General features: G+C 39.8%; 1 protein-coding gene across 2 annotated transcripts in view; it reads right to left on the reverse strand.

Annotated features, from left to right (window-relative positions):
* Window positions 1-22,407, reverse strand: part of LOC103107786 (phospholipid-transporting ATPase ABCA3-like) — a 68,912-nt gene extending 46,505 nt beyond the window's left edge. The window contains exons 1-10 of one of the 2 annotated variants that reach the window (XM_060172840.1): window positions 22,320-22,407; window positions 21,241-21,502; window positions 19,977-20,104; window positions 17,769-17,928; window positions 16,627-16,886; window positions 11,259-11,375; window positions 10,799-10,916; window positions 8,752-8,925; window positions 7,074-7,255; window positions 2,215-2,346 (exon numbers count right to left, since the gene is read on the reverse strand). In XM_060172840.1, the coding sequence (XP_060028823.1) occupies window positions 2,215-2,346; window positions 7,074-7,255; window positions 8,752-8,925; window positions 10,799-10,916; window positions 11,259-11,375; window positions 16,627-16,886; window positions 17,769-17,928; window positions 19,977-20,104; window positions 21,241-21,502; window positions 22,320-22,379 (1,593 nt within the window). In that variant the 5' untranslated portion in view covers window positions 22,380-22,407. The remainder of the gene's footprint in view (window positions 1-2,214; window positions 2,347-7,073; window positions 7,256-8,751; window positions 8,926-10,798; window positions 10,917-11,258; window positions 11,376-16,626; window positions 16,887-17,768; window positions 17,929-19,976; window positions 20,105-21,240; window positions 21,503-22,319) is intronic. The other variant, XM_060172839.1, reaches the window with a different exon arrangement.
* Between the last annotated feature and the right edge of the window lie 439 nt (window positions 22,408-22,846).

Genomic DNA, 22,846 nt, shown 5'->3' on the forward strand with positions numbered 1-22,846 from the left:
TCAACCTTTTCTCTCAATTTCTCTCTGTCCTATCCACCAACGAAGACAATAATAATAGCAACAACAATGAAAAACAAGGGCAACAAAAGGGAAAAAATAACCTCCAGGAGCAGTGGATTCATAGTGCTGGCCACAGCAATAACCATGGAGGCAAAAAAAAAAAAAAAGATCTGCCTAGTTCATAGCTATGCCCCACCCCCTAAAGCAATCAGCTTCTGGAACATAACAGATGTTAAAAAACTTGTTGGACTTCATGAATAAATGAATGGCATATAAAAAAGGCCCTTGGTTCAGCTGAGTATTCATGAGTTGGGAGAGCAAATCTGGGGAAAAGATCTGTGAAGAGGTGAACAGCTCTACACTGTTGAGAATGATCTAGAGAACAATCTTGAGTAGCAGAACAACCAGATGAGAAAAAACCTGGGTGAGTAAAACTGGAGAAGTGGCCGGAGCTCATGTGGTTCCTTGATAGAATTCCACCAAGCTCCAAAGTCTACTACAGGTTAAAAAATATTCAGAAATTGGCACCAGGCAGTGGTTCATTAGGTTGAGCACACGTTACCAGGCACAAAGACTCAGTTCAAGCCCCCAGTTTCCCACCTCCATGGGGAAGCTTCATGAATGATGAAGCAGTACTGTAATATCTCTTTTCTCTCCCTCTCTATCTCCCCGTTCCCTCTCAATTTTTCTCTGTAGAGACAGAGAAATCTCTAAAAAAATCTTAAAATCTCTAAAAAGGGGTGGTGGTGGAGCCAAGATGGAGACTTGGAGACAAAGCCTGGCCTGAGCTCTGCAAGGAGGGTGCTTCAAAACTGTGAAGTTCGGCCACCAGGTTCCAGAGGCCTCCATGATGCCAACCAAACTTCCCTGGACAGATGACCCCACCAATGTGTCCTGGAACTCTGCTTCCCCAGGGTCCTGCCCCCCTAGGGAAAAAGAGACAGGCTGGGAGTATGGATTGAGCTGTCAACACCTATGTTCAGCAAAGAAGCAGTTACAGAAGTCAGACCTTCCACCTTACACCCCATAATGACCCTGGGTCCATACCCCTACAGGGTTAAATAGGAAAGCTATTGGGAGGGGATGTGATATGGAGCACTGATGTTGGGAATTGTATCCCTCTTATCCTATGGTCTTGTCAGTGTTTCCATTTTATAAATTAAAAAAAAAAAACCTCTAAAAAGTATTCAGAAATTGTTGATGGGAATAGATCTCCTGAGAAGGCTGAGTTTTACATGTGGATTGATGTAGTTGAAACAATATAAAATGCAACATTCAAGAGGCAGAACAGATCATAAAGCAGAAGTAATTTTCTCCTCTACCTTCTTATCACTGGCAAAATTTGTAAAGAGAATTTTAAATTTCCACATCTCTGATTAGAGGTTCAAGTAGAGCTGAAGTCTCTCCTTGAGGGGCTGGGTATACCAGCAGATATAAGGATCACCGGAATAATACAGGTCTGTTATTGGTCCAAATAAATTGATATGCCTAAGAATGCTTTTCTCCTTATTAAACCCTTCGGCAGAGAAGAATACAGTGACAACCTAACACATAACTGGTAGAACATGTAAACCATAATTATTAACAGAAATGAGTACAAACCTATGAAAAGCATCGCAACTTCAAGCAATTAAGTCTTATACTGGAAATGATGTAGAAAATAACATCATCATCTATACAAAGCTAGATTCTACTCTGAATGAGACAGAAAGCTTGGATTTTTATTTTACTTACATGCACTTCATCATCCTGTCAAATAAACCTACTGACTGTATCATTTAATAAGTTAGGGCCAGCAATATATATACATATACATATATATATATATATATGTTATGCATTGTAGACTAACTTCCAGTTACATCTGGAAAAGGTGATCTACAAAACAGTTATGCTGTAGGAAAGGTATCTCATTTGGGTAATGTGCTTGCTTTGTCATGGATACAATCCAGGTTCAAGCCCAGCCCCTACCACACTGCAGAAAGCTTCAGTGCTGTGGTGTCTCTGTCTTTCTCTACCTCTGATTTTCTATGTGAAAAAAGTTGACCTGAAGCAATAAAAGTCTAGTAATGGCAGAAGAAAAGAAAAAATCAAGGAAGAAAGAAAGAGAGAAGGACAGAGAGACAGACAAACAGGAGGGAGGGATGAAGAAAGGAAGCAAGGATGATACGATATTTTATGTAATCAACACATAGTAGTGGTATAATACAATACCTTATGTAACTGCTGGATACTAATAGCAGCCACCAAATCCGTAGGCTCCTCTTCAAAATATTCATTATTGATTTCACTGATCTCTCTACTTTCTTTCTCTGAGTTTTCTCGTTTCCCACACCAGTAGGAGCTCTAAGGTAAGAACAACAACAACAAAAACTTCATCAACAAGATGTCCCTGGAAAATTAAATGCTCTTAGATTTTAAAAACACTCTGGCCCAATTTCACGTTGGTTTTGAGATGGGTTGAAGTGAAATGTTGAAGAAAATTGCCTGGGATCTGGTTTGTTAAGGAAGCATCCCCAAACTGCTATTTAAAATGTGATTTATCCAGGGGTCAGGAAGACAGCTCAGTGTCCAAAATGAAACATAAATTACCTAGAGGCTTATTGTAAGGTACTGTTTCACAAGAGACTGAGTCACATTTCTCTCTCCCTCTCTCATTGGGGGATTAATGTTTTAAAGTAAGTACAGTCATTGATACATTTCTCAATGTAAAATGTGTAAAATTTCTCCATTTTCCTCAAAACACTTTCACCACAGTCTACACACTCCTCCACCATCATGCACCAGGATGTGAAAGCACCTCCGTGACCCAAGTCCTTTACTTTGATGCAAACCCAGTCCAAGTTCTACTCTGTGTTTCCACTTATTTCTCAACTTTGTCCATGAGTGAGATAATCTCATATTCATCCATCTCTTTCTGGCTTATCTCACCAAACATGACTCCTTCAAGCTCTAGCCAAGATGAAGCAAAGAAGGTGAATTCATTTTTAAAAAACGATTTCATTAATTTATTCATGAGAAACAGAGGAGAGAGAAAGAGCCAGACATCATTCTGGTACATGTGCTGCCGGGGATTGAATTCAGGACCTCATGCTTGAGAGTCCGATGCTTTATTCACTGCACCACCTCCCGGACCACAAGAAGGTCAATTCATTATTCTTTTTTTTTCCATTATTCTTAATAACTGAGTAATATTCCATTATGTATATATACCGTAATTTTCTCAGCCACTCATCTGTTGTTGGGCATCTAGGTTGCTTCCAAGTTTTGGCTATTACCAATTGTGCTGCTATGAACACTGGTATATACAGGTCTTTTGGGATGACTGTGTTTGGAATATACCCCCAGGAGAAATTTGCTGGGTCATCTGGTAGGTCCACTTCTAGCCTTCTGAGAGTTCTCCAGAACGCTCTCCACAGGGGTTGGGCCAGTTTACATTCCCATCAGCAGTGCAGAAGGGTGCCTTTTCCCCTATAATCTCTCAGTATTGTTACTGTCCTGATGTCTGACATTCTCACAGGGGTGAAGTGGTTTTAGTACTGTCTTTATTTGCATTTCTCTGACAATCAATAGCTTGGAGTATTTTTCATGCTTGTTGGCCTTTTGGATTTATTCTTTGGTGATTATTCTCTTCATAGTCTGTCCCAACTTTTGGATGGGGTCTTATTTATTTATTGCTGTTTGGTGAGCTCTTTATACATTTTAGTTATTAGCTTTATGTCTGATGTATGACATGTAAAGATCTCCATTCTGTAAGGAGTCTCTTTTTTGGGGTGGTGGTGGTGGTGGTTTCTTGGGCTCTCTCTCTTGCTCTCTCTTTCCACCACCATGTTTACTGCTGGGTCTCAGCACTAACATAACTCCAACAGTTGTGGGGACCATTTTATTTTTTTTTCCTTTAGATAGAAGGTGAGAGACAAGAGAGTGATGGAAAGAGATCTAGAGGGAAGGAGGGACACCAAAGCACAGATCCTCCACTCATGAAGCTTTCCCCTACAGGCATTCCCATGTGACAGGCTGGTGCTCGTACCCAGGTCTTCATGGACGGAAACGTGTGCTTTACTGTGTGAACAACTTGCTGGTCCTTTGATATGATATGTGGCTACAGATCTCTGGAGATTGTTGCTATTCTTTCAATGGGTCTGTGAATTCAAAATTATTTTAATATAACTTATTTAAAAATACTGCCTGTTTCATGATGCCTTTTTTTTTTTTGCCTCCAGGGTTATTGCTGAGGCTTGGTGCCTGCACTATGAATCCACTGCTCCTGGAGGCTATTTTTTCCCTTTTGTTACCCTTGTTGTTTATTGTTGTTGTTATTGTGCCGGGATAGCCTGAGGGTACTTCTTCCCGAGCTAGTGCTCTCTGGGTTGGAGAGAACTCAACTGGAGCCGATCTAGGCTGCTGCGTGGGAGAGGGATCAGGAACTCGTGCCGCACTAACTTCGCAGGAGATACACTCTGGAACTTTCGGAGCCGGAAAGCAATTTCCAAGTGTCTTTAATCAGAAGAGCAGCTGTTTTTATACTCTCCAAGTAGGGTGGAAACAGGATGTGATATAGAGAGGATGGAGTGAAAAGTGACTGGTGGAAGATCAGGGTGTGACATGGAGAGGGGGCGGAGCAGGTGAGAATTCTACCACTAAACCACCAATGCCCTGGAGGGAGTGTGGTGCTTTATGTAAATGTAAAAGTGATTTATGTAAATAGACCAAAGCTTTGAATGGGATTAAATCTATCCCTATATAGGCATATGGTTAAGCAGAAGCCAGGGGGAGCTGGCATACTATCCAACATTATTGCTGTTGTTGTTGTTGGATAGAATAGAGAGAAATCAAGAGAAGAGAGGAAGACAGAGAGGGGAAGAGAAAGACAGACACCTGCAGACATGCTTCACCGCCTGTGAAGCAACTCCCCTACAGGTGGGGAGTTGGAGGCTTGAACCGGGATCCTTATGCCAGTCTTTGCACTTTGTGCCAGGTGTGCTTAACCCACTGTGCTACCGCCTGGCTCCTTCATAATGCCTTCCATGGACCAAGTTCAAACCCAGCCACCAGACAGGAGGTACTGTGACACTAGAGGGAAGGGAGAAGGGGTCCAGTGTTGTGATATCTGTTTCTCTATCTGGTTGGAAAAGTGACACAGAACTTAAGTATGTTTTTGATGGATTAAAAGCAATTTAGTTTACATGGTGGAATGGAAAGTATACATAAAGCATTTCTTCAGAAGATAAAAAATGCAGTGGGACCATGAAAGAATTACTTGTCATTGAGTTGTGAAATGAAGTAGCTACGTTATGGATGAGAGACATTCTTACCTGGAAGAGTAACAGATGTAACAGTATGGTTCCTCAAATATGGCTATCTAACCTACATTTTATTGGAAATTTATGGAGTAATAGTGTTGTCATTTCAAGGGAAAGAACTGCCTGTGTTTGTGGCCAATGAGGACATTTGAAGATCAGAGTACAGATTACAATTTCAATTTTGAGCCAGCAGGTTCAATTCCCAACACCACCAGAAGCCAGAGTTTAGCAGTGTTCTAGTAAAAATAATAAATAACAGTAATAACAATAATAATCTCAGGTGTGGGTAATGGTGCAGCCGACTGAGTGCACACATTACCTTACACAAGGACCCAGGTCAAGCTGCTGGTCTCTACCTGCTAGGGAGAAGCTTCACGAGTGGTGAAACAGTGCTGCAGGGGTTAAAAAAGAAAGCACTGAAAAAATAATTTTGAATATCTTATAGTCACTGGTACATGATAATACCCATTAAAAGAAAAAAACTATCCTAGTGGAATCATGCTGTTATCAGTAAGTGGAATGCTTTGATTATATGTGTTTTGACTATATAATATATATATATATATATATATGTTTTGATAATATGTAATCAAGTGCATAATCATTTGAAAGGCATGCATCAGCTAGCCACTATTTTCCAAATACATCAAAAATTCATGCATTATTAAATATCTATCCAAATTTCAACACACAGCAAGGAATGTTACTGTTACAGAAGAAGAAATGCTCACTGACATGTTTTCTGATTTCAAGCTTCAATTCATTGTTAGTAAACTATCATTCAAAAACTCTTTTGGGTTTGGGTGGGGTTGCATACCCAGTAGAGCAGACATCCTGTTCAAGGGCTCAGGTTCAAATTTCCAGTCCCCATCAGCAGGGAGGACACTTTACAAGCTGTGAAGTGGTGCTGTAAGTCTCTCTCTCTCTCTCTCTCCCTAACACCTCCTTCCTTCTCAATTTCTTTGTTTCTATGCAAAAGAAAAAAAATTACATTCTTGAGAGCTCACCCTCCTTACCTACTTCCTATTATACTTCCCTTAGTCACTCCAAAGCTAACCTTATTAAAGTAAGGACTGCAAAAGCTTAATAAGGGCAAGCTGAGAAGAAATAAAACTTTGGAATATAACTAAAATATGCCTACTAGCTATTCACAAAATGGAGGAACCCCCCCCCCCAACTCTTCATCTGCACTATTCCAGCCTTTAGGTCCATGATTGGTCAACAATTTGTTTGGCTTTGTATGTTAACTCTCTTTTCAGCCACCAGGTTCCAGATGCTAGTAGGATGCCAACCAGACTTCCCTGAACAGACAACCCCACCAATGTGTCCTGGAGCTCTGCTTCCCCAGAGCCCCGCCCCACTAGGGAAAGAGAGAGGCAGGCTGGGCATATGAATCGACCAGTCAACGCCCATGTTCAGCGGGGAAGCAATTACAGAAGCCAGACCTTCCACCTTCTGCATCCCACACTGACCTTGAGTCCACACGCCCAGAGGGATAAAGAATAGGAAAGCTATCAGGGGAGGGGAGGGGAGGGGATACTGGGTTCTGGTGGTGGGAATTGTGTGGAGTTGTACCCCTTTTATCCTATGGTTTTGTCAATGTTTGCTTTTTACAAATTAAAAAAAATTAAAAAAACTAAAAAAAAAAGTATTAGTGATATCACTAGGAGCACCATATGCAGTATGTTAAAGGTTATGATGCTCACGCTTCTCTACATCAAGTACATGAGAACTCAACTTGCTCTCAGTAACAATAGCATTAGAACTCACCTGCAAAAAGAAATACCACGGCTGGGGCACACCATACTTCCCTGGAAAGACGGTATCGATATAACATGCAATAAGTCCTAGTAATAAAGCATCAAATAAAAACATCCCCATTAAATGAGCTAAATTGAGGTTATCTTCTGGGTTCACAGGTGACAAGAAGTTCTCCCATTTAGCACCATATCCTGCAACGTAACAGGAAACACTTAGTTCAAGTGACTAGAATAGTTAGCCAGCTGCCAGGTTAAGTGCATATAATATTCCTGGTCCACTTGTAGAATTTACCCTTATGGATTCCTCCAACACATATACACAAGAAAATTAATTTCAATCAGAAAATAATGTAAATGTCCCAGATAAACCATACATGTCGATAGATTAAACTATGTCATATCAAAAAAAAAATCTATCTGTAAAAAGATAAAATACCTTGGAGTGAACCTACCAAAGGAGGTGAAGGATTTTTATAGTGGAAACTACAGAATATTGTTAAAAGAAATAGAAGGTGACACAAAGGCATGGAAGAATATCCCTTGTTCATGGATTAGAGTGATAAGTATTATCAAAATGGCCAGCTTTCCAAAGCAATATCTAGTTCAACACAATACCTATCAAAATTCCAATGATATTTTTCAAGGAAACTGAGCAACTTATGCAAAACTTCATGTGGAATCACAAAAATCCAAGAATAAGTCAAAAAATTCCGGAGGAAAAAGAGGGAAAATGAAGGTGTCACACTTCCTGACATCAGGCTCTACTACCAAGCAACAATAATCAAAACAGTGGGGCTCTGGAATAAAAACAGGCACTCAGATCAAAGTAACAGAATAGAGAGCCCAGAAATAAACCCTCATATATATGGATACAGAATACATTACAAAGGGGCCAAGACCATTCAATGGGAAAAAGAAGGCCTCTTTTTAAATAAATGGCCCTGGAAAAACTGGACAGTCACATACAATAAAATGAAGCTAGACCACCACAAAACACCACATACCAAAATTAATTCAACATGGATAAAAATTTTGGATATTCTATTGAAACTATAAAATACATGGAAGAAGACATCAGTGAAACACTTCAGGATCTTAACATCAGAGATTTATTTAAAGACTCATTCCTGTGGCCAGATGAAACTAAAATAAAAATAAGTACATAGGACTATGTCAAATTGAAAAGCATCTATACTCAGCCCCACTATGAACCAGAGCTGAACAGTATTCTGGTCTTTCCCCTGTCTCTCTCTCTCAATAAAATAAAATGAAATAAAATAAAATAAAAAATATTTTTAAAAAGTTCAAAAATAATACAGGTGAGATCATTGATAGACACAGGTATAAATACACAAATAAATAAGCCAATATTTGCATGTACATGTGTATATAAATATACATGTGTTGGGCGGGGGAGACAGCTCCAAAGTCCCAGGTTCAATCCCCTGAACCACCATAAGCCACAACTGAGCAGTGCTCTGGATAAAAACATTAAAAAAAATTAAATATACATGTGGTGACCAGATAAGAAATGTATGACAAAAACTACTACAACCCAGGACAAACATTTAACATTAAAATCACCCCTCATCTAGTCTCGGACCCATTCCATTACAAACCCAAGAGCACTTGCCTTTTCTTCCTGTAAATCAAATCATCAGAGTCAATTAAAAAAAAACAAGACTCACCCTTCAATTCCATCTTCATTATATAGCCCACGCCCACCGCTAATGCAACATTTGCACTGAGACAGAACAGCAGCTTCTCCACAAGACTGAGATACAGATACAGGGAGTTGAAAATTTCATATGGACAAAAGACAATGAAATACACAAAACCTCCAACAGTAGCAGCAACTGTCGCTGCAAAGAAGCAAAACAGAATCTGTTTAAATAAACTGCAAAGGCTGGATATAGAAAAGCCCTCATTTTAGTACCAAAAAAAAAACAACCCTCTAAAGTGTAAATTCTACAAATGAAGGGGAAATGTCTATCATGCTCATGGCGGCGTCACAGAATCTAGCATTGTGCTTAACACAGAGTAGATGTTCAATGTTTGCTTGAATGAAGAAATAGACTGAGGGAAATAATCTTTTTTTCCTGGAATATATTCTGCTTGTGCTTGTGCAACGATAACTATGATCCCACAATATCATGCCTAGGGAAAAATATCTACCATGGTCAAAGACATGAAAACACTAATTCAAAATATGTACTCATTTAAAAAAGACTTATCCGTTGGTTTATAAAGTCTTATATATATATATATATATATATATATATATATATTTTAATTTCTTGTTTCTCTCTTTATTATTATTATCTTTATTTACTTATTGGATAGAGACAGTCAAAAAGAATAGGGGAACAGAGAGGGAGAGAGACAGAGAGACACCTGCAGCCTTGCTTCACCACTTGCAAAGCTTTCCCTCTGCAGGTGGGGACTGGGGGCTTGAACCAGGGTCCTGGCGCATTGGAACTTGTGCTCAACCGGCTGTGATACCACCCTGCCCCTTAAGTCTTTATATTTATTAAGGTAATGTTTTAACAAAGTAGTTTAGGTTTTCTGGGTACATTTTACACTTCTTATAAATACTGAAAAATTACCACAGCTTGCCCACCACCAAGATGCCAATATCCCTTCACCACAGACTCTGGGTGCTCCTTTCTACCCTCCCCCCCACCTTTGGGAGCTGAGATCTGCAGGTACAGACTAAGGGCCTGCCTATGCTAGTCTTTTTTCATTTCAGCCTAACAACTTCTAAATGTATACCACCAATATACATACGACATAAATCAGCCTACAGTTTCTAGGTATTTTGGAATTTTGGTAAATTAAAACTTAAAAACTTGATCATGGGTTTATATAATTTATAGACTTCTCTGTGATATTTCACAGTTTATTTTATTACAAAAAATACATGGGGGCAGGAGTCAGGCAGCAACACACCTGGTAAAGCACATATGTTACCTGGGTTTGAGCCCCTGCTCCCCACCTGCAGGAGGGACACTTCATGAGCAGTGAAGCGGGTCTGCGGGTGTCTATCTTCCTCTCTCATATCTCCCCTCTCCCTCAATTTCTCACTAGCCTATCAAATAAAAAAACATAAAAAAAAAATAAAGGAAAAAATGGCCAGCCGTTGTGGTAGGTAGATTCATAGTGCTGGCAACAAGCCCCAGTGATAACCCTGGTGGAAAAAAGAAAGAAAGAGAGAGAGAGAGAGAGAGAGAAAGAAAGAAAGAAAGAAAGAAAGAAAGAAAGAAAGAAAGAAAGGAGAAAAGGGAAGGGAAGAAATAAAAGAAAGAAATACACTGGGGTTGGGCAGGAGTGCAACTCATAAAATGTACAAGTTACCAGTTCAAAACCCTGGATGGGGGAAGCTTCACAGTCTGTGGAACAGGCTTCAGGTGTCACTTTTTACCTCTTCCTCCCCATCTCCCTATTTCTTTGTCTCTCTCATAATTAAGATAAACGCAGTTTTTAAAAAGAATACATTGTAAGGGTGACAGGACCAGCAAGACGGATCATGATACAGAACGCTTGCTTTGTCATGTACAAGACCAAGTTTCCACCACACTGAAGGAAGCTTCACTGCTGTGGTATCTCTTCCTCTCTCTATCTCTCTGTAACTGTTTATTTCCCTCTTCTTTTCCTTTCTTTTATCCCCACCAATCTTATCACTGGGGCTCGGTGCTTACATAATTCAGTTGAAACACTGAGATTCTCCAGACTCACTTTTATTGAAGAATGTGGATAGCAGAAAGCCAAAGGATAACAAAGATATGGCATAACACATGAGAAATACCAAGAAGAGAGATGGATCACTATGCTGTAAGACTTCCGTATGTGTAAGCTAACAAAACAAAGGGAAAATCGAATTAGTGACAGTGGCAGTAGGGTCACAATATGAAATAGGGGTGGCGGGAGGTGAAGGAAACTTTCCTATCCTTAAACACTTAAGTAGCACGAAACTAGGTACTATGCACAGTGAGATCAAAAACTAATTCATTATGTTCTTTCTCACAGAAGAAGTATTCATCTAAGTTTATAGTCTTGCTGATATACTAAACCACTTTTGAATTTCCATTTGAGATCAATGGAAAATACTCGTTCAGCTGCAGAAGAACTCACACCACAATGAGTTGATCTCTTTCAAGGTTTAGTTGGAGTGTGATGCGTTCAAACTGATACTTGCCTCCGCAAAGAAAAATAGGTACAGCAAACCAATGACAATTAGAAGCATTACAAAATACGTGAAGAAATAGGATGCCCAGAGCATAGATTTACTGAGTCCTATCATCAGCTGGTACTCCTGTGGGAAGGTTAACATGAATCAATATGAAGAATAATTCTCGCTTTTCAAAATACATTCAGAAGTATTATCTGACTTAAACACACACACACACACACACACACATACACACACACACACACACACACACACACACACACACACACACGGCCTACATAGGTTAAATATCATATTCATTTTTCAAAGAAAACAAAACCCTTCTACCTTATGCACCCTATAAAAATCTTTGGTCCATACCCCCAGAGGGATAAAGAATAGGGAACTTTCCAGTGGATGGGGAGGGTATACGAACTCTGTAAGTGGGAATTGTATAAAATTGTATCCCTTTTACATCACAATATTGTCAATCATTATTAAATCACTAATAAAAAAAATCCCAGAATATTCAATTGGCGAGTAGCAGAGCTGTGATTTCAACTCAGAATTCTAGACTCAGAGTTCTCCTCCCACCCAAGAATTTACTTATAAACCACTTCTAAACCACAGATTTAACAACAACAACAACAACATATTTAGGAGTAGGGGAGACAGCATAACTATGATGCCAAAAGATTTTCATGCCTAAAGTTCCAAAATCCCAGGTTCAATCCCCAACACCACCATAAGCCAAAGATCAACAGTGCTCTGGACAAAAATTTGGAAAAGAGAAAGAAAAACACCATAGTACTGAGCCAGAATCAAACTTGCGTCATGCACAGGACAAGGCAGCCACCTACTTAGAATTATTTGAAGATGGTTGGGGGAGAGAAAAAGAGCCTGCAGCACTCTTAAAACTTCCCCTTTGCAGGTGGGAACCAGGGGCTTGAACCTGGGTCCTTGGACATTATAATGTGAGCATTCTACCAGGTTTGCCACCGTCTGGCCCCAGCTTGCCAATTCTTAACCTAAACCAAACTTCTCTCATTTTCAGAGTAGGTGAATTGTTCCTACAAAGTTATATAGCACAGGACCAGGCAGTGGCGCACCTGATTAAGCACATGCATTATAATACACAAGGACTCAGGTTCAAGGCACCGGCCCCTACCTACAGGGGGGAGCTTCATGACTGGTGAAGCAGGGTTGCAGGTGTCTTCTCCGTCTCTCTCCCTTTTTATCTCTCCTTCTCCCCCTTTCAATTTCTCTCTGTCTCTATCCAGTAATAAATAAATAAAATATATATTTTTTAAATTACACAGCAGAAGTCCCTGGACTGTGTTCTTCCTGCTCTGTCTTGCTGCCTGTATACATTTCTAAGGATATTTATGTTTCCCCTGAGAGTAGCACAGACTATAGGCAGAATCCTTGTGTTTGAATCCCTGGTCCATCTATTGCCAACAGTGTAACCTTAAGGGAGCTCATCGTCCTCTATGTGTCTAAATGACCTCACGTGTGAACATGAAAATCCAAATAAAAAGAATGAACAAGTAAAGTTCCATGAAGTATCAGTAGTGAGTCTCACAAACTATATCTCATGGCAAACGCTACAAGAAGAACTATATCTCATCAAATACCATGATTTCTAATGTTAGCAGAAGCAGACCCAAGTTCAAAGCACAATGATGAATATTTTCATTTAAAAAGCTAATAAAAAGACCTATACGGTGGTCTGGGAGGTGGTGCAGTGATAAAGCTCTGGACTCTCAAGCATGAGGTCCTGAGTTCGATACCCAGCAGCACATATACTAGAGTGATGTCTGGTTCTTTCTCTCTCTCCTCCTATCTTTCTCATAAATAAGTACAATCTTTAAAAAAAAAAAGAGAGAGAGAGAGAGTTGTATGGAGGACGGATAGTGGCACAGCGGGTTAAGCACACATGGAGCAAAGTACAAGGACTGGCATAGGGATCCTGGTTCAAGCCTCCAGCTCCCCAACTACAAGGGTGGGGGCACCTCACAAGTGGTGAAGCAGGTCTGCAGGTGTCTATCTTTCTCTCCCCTGTCTTCCCCATCTTTCTCGATTTCTCTCTGTCCTATCCACCAACAATAACAACAACAACAATAACAATAAATAACAAGAGCAACAAAAGGGAAAAAATAGCCTCCAGCTATTTTTGGATTCGCAGTTCAGGTATGGAGCCCCAGTGATAAGCCTGGAGGCAAGGGAAAAAAAAGTTATACAAATGGAACTACTATTTAAATATATTAAAGTAACATATCCTTCATGGATGAAATTTCAATAAATGTTTATGACTTTATTATACTCAGCACAAAGAAAGTGCTTATGAATATTTGTTGAGGGGCCAGTCAGTGGCACCCCCAGTTAAGTGCAGGCCACCACACACAAGCAGGGCGGAAGCTTCACAGATGGTGAAGAAGCACTGCAGGTGTCTATCTTTTACCCTTTCCCTTTCTATCTCCCCATTCCCTCTCAGTTTCTCTCAGTCTCTATCTAAATAGATAAAGCTTAAAAAAGAATATTGGGAGGGTCGGGCAGTGGCACAGTGGGTTAAGCGCATGTGGCGCAAAGTGCAAGGACCGGCGTAAGGATACAGGTTTGAGCCCCTAGCTCCCCACCTGCAGGGGAGTCGCTTCACAGGCGGTGAAGCAGGTCTGCAGGTGTCTATCTTTCTCTCCCCCTCTCTGTCTTCCCCTCCTCTCCATTTCTCTCTGTCCTATCCAACAATGAACAGCATCAACAATGGCAATAATAATAACCACAACGAGGCTACAACAAGGGCAACAAAAGGGGAAAAATGGCCTCCAGAAGCGGTGGATTCATGGTGCAGGCACCGAGCCCAGCAATAACCCTGGAGGGGGGAAAAAAAAAGAATATTGGGGGGGGGGTGGACGGTAGCGCACCAGGTTAAGCACATATAGTACCAAGCGCAAGGACTGGTGCAAAGATGCCAGTTCAAGCCCCTGGCCCCCCCACCTGCAGGGCGGTTGCTTCACAAGTGGTGAAGCAGATCTGCAGGTGTCTACCTTTCTCTCCCCCTCTGTCTTCCTCTCCTCTCTCAATTTCTTTCTGTCCTAGCTAACAACAGCAACAGCAGCAGCAACAACAACAAAACAATGGAAAAAAAAGATGGCCGGCAGGAGCAGTGGGTTCGTAATGCAGGCACTGAGCCCCGGCGATAACCCTGGAGGCAAAGAGAGAGAGAGAGAGAGAGAGAGAGAGAGAGAGAATACTTGTTGAGTACACAACTAAATGTAAGATGTTATCCGTATAGCCTAAGGAACCCAACACATCCATCCAAAAAGATTTGTGTACGCCCATGTTCATAGCAGCACAATTGGTAATAGCCAAAACCTAGAAGCAACCCAGGTGTCCAACAACAGATGAGTGGCTGAGAAAGTTGTGGTATTTATACACAATGGAATACTTACTATTATTAAAATGGTGATTTCACTGTTTTCAGCTATTAAAAATGGTGATTTCACCATTTTCAGCCCATCTTGGATGGAGCTTGAAGAAATCATATTAAGTGAAATAAGTCAGAAACAGAAGGATGAATATGGGATGATCTCACTCACAGGCAGAAGTTGACAAACAAGATCAGAAGAGAAAACACAAGTAGAACCTGAACTGGAGTTGGTGTATTGCACCAAAGTAAAAGACTCTGGACTCGTTGGGAGGGAGAGTACAGGACCTCGAAAAAGATGACAGAGGACCTAGTGGGGTTGTACTGTTATGTGGAAAACTGGGAAATGTTATGCATGTACAAACTACTGTATTTACTGTCAACTGTAAAACATTAATCCCCCAATAAAGAAATTAAAAAGAAAAGACTTATCTGGTCGTGTGACTGCATCCCAAAACCCTTACAAGTGGATTCAGGCTTTATTATATAAAACCACAAAATCCAGAAATAAAAATGATAATTAAATGACAAGAGGTACATGAAATAACATTTATAAAGCTCAGTGATATAATCAATTCTTCTATGTTCAGATGTTCACATAGGGGAACATGAACACTCTGTGATATGTGCCACTACCAGGCCCCAAAATGGCATCTTTTAATGCTTCTAACAGTCCTAGAAATTGGATATTACTAACTTTAATTTACAAGTGTGGAAACAGCTTGTGATCACAAAGTCAAAACTATACCTTATAATCTCATAATCTTCCAAACTACTATTAATCACAAGCTAAACATGGCAAAAAGAAAGATAAGTAAGTCTAATGCCTACCAAAGTCATGGAACAAATCAGGTACAACTAGTAACTGTTCAATAGATCAATCACTAGATGGATGGATGAATGAGTCAGTGGCTTTCTCTCTGACTTGACAGTCAACTTTGCTTACAAAATAATTTTTATCTCATAATCTTAAGATGCATTACAGTATTATTATTTTTGCCTCTAGGTTTATCACTGAGGCTCGGTGCCTGCATTACAAATCCACTGGTCCTGACATCTTTTTTCCATTGTTGCTGTTCATGCTGTCATTGCTGCTGTTGTTGTTGTTGGATAGAACATAGAAAAATTGAGAGAGAAGGGGAAAAAAGAGAGGAGGAGAGAAAGTAAGACACATGAAGACCTGCTTCACTGCTTGCAAAACGATACCCCTGCAGGTGGGGAATGGGAGCTTGAGCCAGGATCTTTGTACCAGTCCTCACACTTCGCACTATGTGCTTAACCCAGTGCGCTACTGCCTGGCCCCCTACAATATGATTTTTTTTGCCTCCAGGGTTCTTGATGGGAGCTGATGCCTGCACTATGAATCCATTGCTCCTGGAGGCTATCTTTTTCTCCTTTTGTTGCCCTTGTTGTTTATTGTTATTATTATTGTTGTTATTGCTGTCATTGTTGTTGGATAGGACAGAGAGAAATCGAGAGAGGGAGAGAAAGAGAAAGATAGACCTGCAGACCTGCTTTGCCACCTGTGAAGTGACCTCCTTGCAGATGGGGAGCTGGGGGGGGGGGGCTTCAACCAGGATCCTTAACGCTGGTCCTTGTGCTTTGCACCATGTGTGTTTAACCTGCTACGCCAACCCCTGACAATAATGTTTTTATATAAGAATATTGAAAAGCATCTACACTCTTGGAATTAATGTGTATCTTAAATTGATCTCATTTCAGGGTGTCTAATACATAACCTCTCTGTAACATTTCTGTCAAATAATCATCTAGTCAATAAAACTGCAAGCCAATCAACAATTCAAATGAAAGAAAAACATCAGAAAAGTGATAAATGATAAAATGTGCGTGTACATTCTACCCAATCAATGCTGTGTACTGCCACTCACCAGCGCCAAGTGTATGGAAATAGTTCACACTGCACACAGATGTATCCCTCAAGCCCAAAAGGCTACAAGAAAGTGAAGTTACCTTTAACCTGGTTTCCTTCTCCAATACAATGGTCCTGATGAGGCTAAACAGAGTTATAGAAAATATAACTACAACTACCGTAGGTATGAAGTTAACTGACAGTTTTAAAAAATCATCTTCAATATAGGCAGGGTATGACATCCTCCTAGTGAAAATACTGGTATATTCAAACACCTCTGTGGTTTTTGGTTCATTGTGATATTCCATGATGGCCTTATCTACAGCATGTTGCAGAATCAAGAATCCTTTTGTGTAGTACCCTAAATGAGAAAGCAAAGCTTGTCAAGCATAAAATACTAGGAAACACCCAGTCAAACAAAAAGGGCGAGTCAGGTAAACCAGAACAATTTCACAAAGTCTTTGGTGACTTGGAAACAACTAATATACAACATGAAATTGTTTTACTGTCCCCAAAACTAAAACTATACAAATAACACAGTTGCTTTATGTCACTTTATCAGCTAAAATTAATGAGAAATCAATAAAATCCTAGTCATATTCTATACACTTTACATGTGAACACAAATGAAGTTTAAACCAAGAAATGACAAAATCCTACATACAGTCGCATAAAAAAGTACTCAGGTATAAAATTAACCAAGAAGTAAAAGCAATATATCAAAAATTATATTGGTGAAAGACATTAAGAAAGACACGAATAAATGAAAAGGTATCCCATGTTCATGAATTAGAAGACAATATTTTAGAAATCACATTCTCCAAAGTGATACACAGATTCAAAACAATCTCTATCAAAACTCCAATGCATGCATATGTATTTGCAGTAATATCCCACAATCCATACAAAGTCGCAAAAGGTCTGTAGGTGTCTCTCTTGGTCTCTGTCTACACCCCCCCTGCAATTTTTCTGTCAAATAAAAACGATCTTGGGAAAAAAGGGGGGGCCAGCAGGAGCAGTGGATTCATAGTGCAGACATAGAGCCCTAAGCGCTAACCTTGGAGGCAAAATATAATCATCCTCATCATCATCCTCATCCTCCTCCTCCTCCTCATCATCACCATCATCATCATCCTCATCCTCATCATCATCATCACCATCATCATCATCCTCATCATCATCTTCATCATCATCGTCATCATCACCATCATCATCATTTAAGCATGCTTAAAGATCTACTCACCAGGATCTCCCCCATCGTTGTCTAACTGGTTCCTGGGTCTTTCAGAAGGTACCACTGGAAAGAGCTGATCTGTGTACCATTTGCCATTTTCTGAGGAGGTATACAGTGGGCTTGAACGAGCCTCCTTCTTATAGCCACCAAAACGCAGATGATATTTTACCTGGAATGAACAAACAATAAACAATAATGCAGAGTTTAAACAGACACGACAAAACAGAGCTGTTGAGGATACTGGGCGACAATGATAAGCAGTTGACAGTTATCGCTGGCATAGGAGATAGGAAGCTATAATCACAGTGCAAACTTGAAAATGAGAGGCATGCAGCAGAACCTTGATGCTGGGTGTGGTGTGAAACTGCTCCCCTATAATCATATAATCTTGTAAATAATTCCTGAATTACTAATAACAAAATGTAAACTCGCATTTTTCTACACTGACAAAAGGGTACCCTACTGAGTGAAACAGCAGAAAATTTTAATTTCTTTTCTTGTGTGTTAGCCAAATAGAGCAAACCAGAAATATGTCCCTTCTTAAAAATGTAAATGATGGGGTGGGCAGGGAGTGGCGCACATGGTTAAATGCACACACTACCATACACAAGGACCAGAGTTTGAGCCCCCACTCCCCACCTGTAGGAAGGAAACTTTAAGAGTGGTTAAGCAGGTCTGTAGGTGTCTCTCTTGTTCTCTGTCTACACACCCTCCACCCGCAATTTTTCTGTCTTATCAAATAAAAAAATAATAGTAGTAAAAAAGAAAAAAAATGGTGGGACTAGGTGGTGGCATACTGGGTTAAGCAAACACAGTACTAAACGCAAGGACCAGTGTAAAGATCCCAGTTTACAAGTCCCCAGCCCACCCCCTGCACTAGGGCTGCTTCACAAGTGGCGAAGCAGATCTGCAGGTGTCGATTTTTCTCTCTCCCTCTCCCTCTCCTCTCTTGATTTATCTCTGTCCTGTCCAATAAAAAAAATTATCAAGTATTATATAGAGAAAAATAATACAGTGTGTTTATGTGACTTAGAAAAAAAATTCTCCATTGAATGAACACTCAGAAAAGAAAGAAAAAGGATGACAGAGGCCCTAGCGGAGGTTGTATTGTTATATGGAAAACTGGGAAATGTGATGCATGCACAAACTATTGTATTTACTGTCAAATGAAAAACACTAATTCCCCAATAAAGACATTTAAAAAATAAAAATACCCTTTAAAAAAAAAGAAAGAAAGAAAGAAATGGCCACTGGGAGCAATGGATTTTTAGTCGCTATACCAAGTCCCATAGATAACCTTGGGGGTAATAAAAGCATGTAAATTATAAGGAAAAATAGGAATGTAGAAGAGTAAGAGGGGTAGGATTTGTTTTTAAAGATTTATTTGTTAGCATGATTGAAAGAGAGAACCAAAACATCACTTTGGAATAGTCAATGCTGGGGATAGAATCAGGACCTCATGCTTGCAAGTCTGGTGCCCTACTTGCTCCACATTCTCCTGGGATAGAATTTAAGTATGTATTATTGCATATTTTAAGGGTTAAATGAAAATATACTGCCTTACCAAGAGAACTGAGTAAACTTTGGCGTAAGTAATGGTAGAATTCAGTCGCTTAATAAGATAAATGTGATAGCTGTCAAAAGTAAACAGAGGGAGGCCAGGCAGTGATGCACCTAATTGAGCACAAGGATCCAGGTTCAATTCCCACTCCCCACCTGTAGGAGGGAGGTTTCATGAGCAGTGAAGCAGTACTGTAGGTGTCTCTCTCCCTCTCTATCTCCCATCCCCTTTTCAATTTCTCTATCCTATCAAGTAAATAAATATATGTATTTTAAAAGTGAGCAGAGAGGGGCTAGGTAGTGGCAAACCCAGTAGAATACACACACTGCCTTGCACAAGGACCCAGGTTCAAGCCCTGTCATCACAGGGGAGCACTTGGGGGGGGGTCGCTTCATTAGTGGTGGAGCAGAACTGTGGTGTCTCTCCTCTGTCTCTCACTCTCTACTGAGAAAAAGTGAATTTACCAGGAGTGGTGGAATAGCATAGGCATGAAGCCTCAGTGGGAAAGGTCTGGTGGCAAAACACACACACACACTTTTTAAATTTAAAAGTAAATAAACTTTTCCAATTTTAAAGTGGGAATGTTAACGTGTATCTCATCAAGTTTCTAAAAGCTAGAATTATAATCACAAAGTCTTTTAGTAAAACTGTCTCACCTGAAGTGGCAGCTTTTCATTGCTACTTTTGAAGTTATAATCAAATACAATAGCAGCGAAAACATAAGCAGACTTATTTCCAGCCTTCAGGTACTCCTCAAATTTTGATTCTGTAGAAATACCCCGAACTGTAGGTAGACAAATCTAAGTAACTCATCACATAAATGTGAAATGTTCCTCCCAAATGCAACACATTTAGGAGTAATCCCTACTGGGCCATGACTATTATAGATTTACAAATATTATATATTGTATACTATATTATAATGCTAGCATAATACTACTATGTGAATAGTATCATCAAACATGGCACCACAGATGACATATGAGATATTCGGGGTACAAAGCATCATGGTATATAAAAGTTACAGCACATAATGGGTAATATTTAATCACTGCGATGATTAAATATGTTAAGGGAGAAAGGGAACAGGGAAGTTTTTCAATTGTGTTTTGAAATCTAGAGATTTTATTTTTGTGTGTGTGAGGGAGCTGGGTGAGCACCCAGTAAAGTGAACACACTACCGAGTATAAACACCTAGGTTCAAGGCCCCCTCCCCCCATCTGCAGGAGGGAAGCTTCACAAGCGGAAGAAAAAAAAAGAAAGAAAGAAAGAAAAAACTTAAAGGGAAATGAGAGGGAGAACATTATTTCTGTGGGAAGTATTATATTCCAATAATATAATAACCTTAAGTTGTCAAATAAAGCTCTACAGTAACAATTACTTTTCTTACTCACAAATTAATCTGTATGGCATTTGAAAACACACAACTCAAAACTACACCCATACCAGGGTATAGTAGTTGTCGTTGTTGTTTGTAAGTTTTTTTCCCCCTTAGGAATTAAAGTGTTTCAAATGTAAATAGCGCATTACATCTTTGACACCTTTTATACATAAACAAATCATTATTGAGAAGAGCAGTATTTTTAAATAGAGTTATGTACAATGCTCAAGGAGTTAAAAAGATGTCTTTTCTATAAAACTTCTATCAATGAAATCCTAATAAAAGTTAAAAAGCAGACTCCCCTTCCTCCCCCTTGCAGGTGGGGACTGGGGTTGAAGCCAGGTCCTTGTGCATGGTAATGCATTTAATATCTTCAACCTGCATGTTAGCTGTCAGGTGCAGGCAAAACTTTATAAAATCATGGGCCTCTTGGAATATACCTAAAATAGGCCTGCTAACTTTTTCCAAAAGATCACTGACGCATGCCTCTTCTAAAACAATTATTAACAGAAAACATTGTAAACATCACAATTTCTAACCTGCGATCGTAACATTTAAATTGGTTTTCACCGTCTCAGCGATACGTTTTGCTGCATCACTTTCAGAAGGTACATATACCAATTCATAAGCAGAGCTCAAATGAAGAATGAAAGAAGACAAGTCCAAGTCAGTTAAGGGAAGAGCTGGGTAAACAACAGCATCCCGAAATTCCCTTTTGATATCTTTGCGATTCCATACAACAACCGAGGCAAGCAAGACTATCAACAAGATTTCACATATTAAAGAACCTTTATTCCGGATCTGCAAGAAAAACAAATGAACTGTGTTAAACCAACCTAAGAATATATGTCTGAGCATTGATGTGTGTGTTTACCATTCGCATACAATGCAAATTGATGGGGGTTTTTTCTGTATTCTGTAGTATGAACAGCTATCTGAATTGCCTTTTTCACCCTTCTCCTCTTCATTATTCATCCACCTTTTCCAAATATTTGTTTATTTACTTTACCAATGGTACTCTAGATTTAGAAGTGCTACCCCAAAGTCACAGAAATGAAGTAAAGACACTTGCAATTTTTTTTTTCTGTGTTAGGTTCACATCTTTTTTTTTTTAAGTTAAAGTCAATTCTATGTACATTTAGACATGCCAAATCATGATAACATCCCACCCTCTGGCTTTTTAAAAAATATTTATTTATTTCATTTTTGTTACCCTTGTTGTTTTATTGTTGTAGTTATTGTTATTGATGTCATTGTCGTTAGCTAGGACAGAGAGAAATGGAGAGAGGAGGGGAAGACAGAGAGGGGGAGAGAAAGATAGACACCTGCAGACCTGCTTCACCGCTTGTGAAGCAACCCCCCTGAGGTGGGGAGCTGGGGGCTTGAACCAGGATCCTTATGCCCGTCCGTGCGCTTTGCACCACCGGCGCTTAACCCACTGCGCTACCGCCTGACTCCCCCTTCTAGCTTTTTAAACTTAAACTAGGAGTAGAATGGTTCTTTATTAGGCTAACTATCTCAAATATATGATTTTGGTGTTTTTTTTAAACTAATTTTTTTCCCCCAATTCTGAGTTCATTAGTCTTTATGATCATTTCCAACAGATACCTCTACTTACCTTTAGTAAGAAATTTTTCCAGAGGAGGGCGTTAAATTGGTGAAGCCATAACAAGCCCATTTTACCACAAAAACCAGAAGCTCAATTCTAAAAAGGAAATAAAGATTGTTTTTAATTTTGGTTACCTGGCAATGTTAAATTTAGCCAAGTAATACAATTATTTCATCGCTCCATTATATTTTTACCTACCTTAAAACGTCACTACTAAAAGAACTTGAGGCACCAGAGTATCAAACACCAGTTAGAAAATGCACACTACCATATGCAAGGACCCTGGTTCAAGTCTCTGGTCCCCACCTAACGGGGAAGCTTTCTGAGCAGTGAAGTAGGGTTGCAGCTGTCTCTGTCTGTCTCGCTTTCTCTCTCTCTCTCCCTCTCCTTCCCTGTCCCTGTCGCTCACTCTATGTGGGGGGGGGGGGGCGTCCCTGGGAGGCACCGAGCCCCAACAAAAACCTTGGTGGGTAAAAAGAATAAATAAACTTGAAATAAAATTCTCTGCTCTGGGGGTCAGGACGTGGTGCACCTGG

This window comes from Erinaceus europaeus, chromosome 15 (genome assembly GCF_950295315.1).
Source record: "Erinaceus europaeus chromosome 15, mEriEur2.1, whole genome shotgun sequence".
Lineage (NCBI taxonomy): Eukaryota > Metazoa > Chordata > Mammalia > Eulipotyphla > Erinaceidae > Erinaceus > Erinaceus europaeus.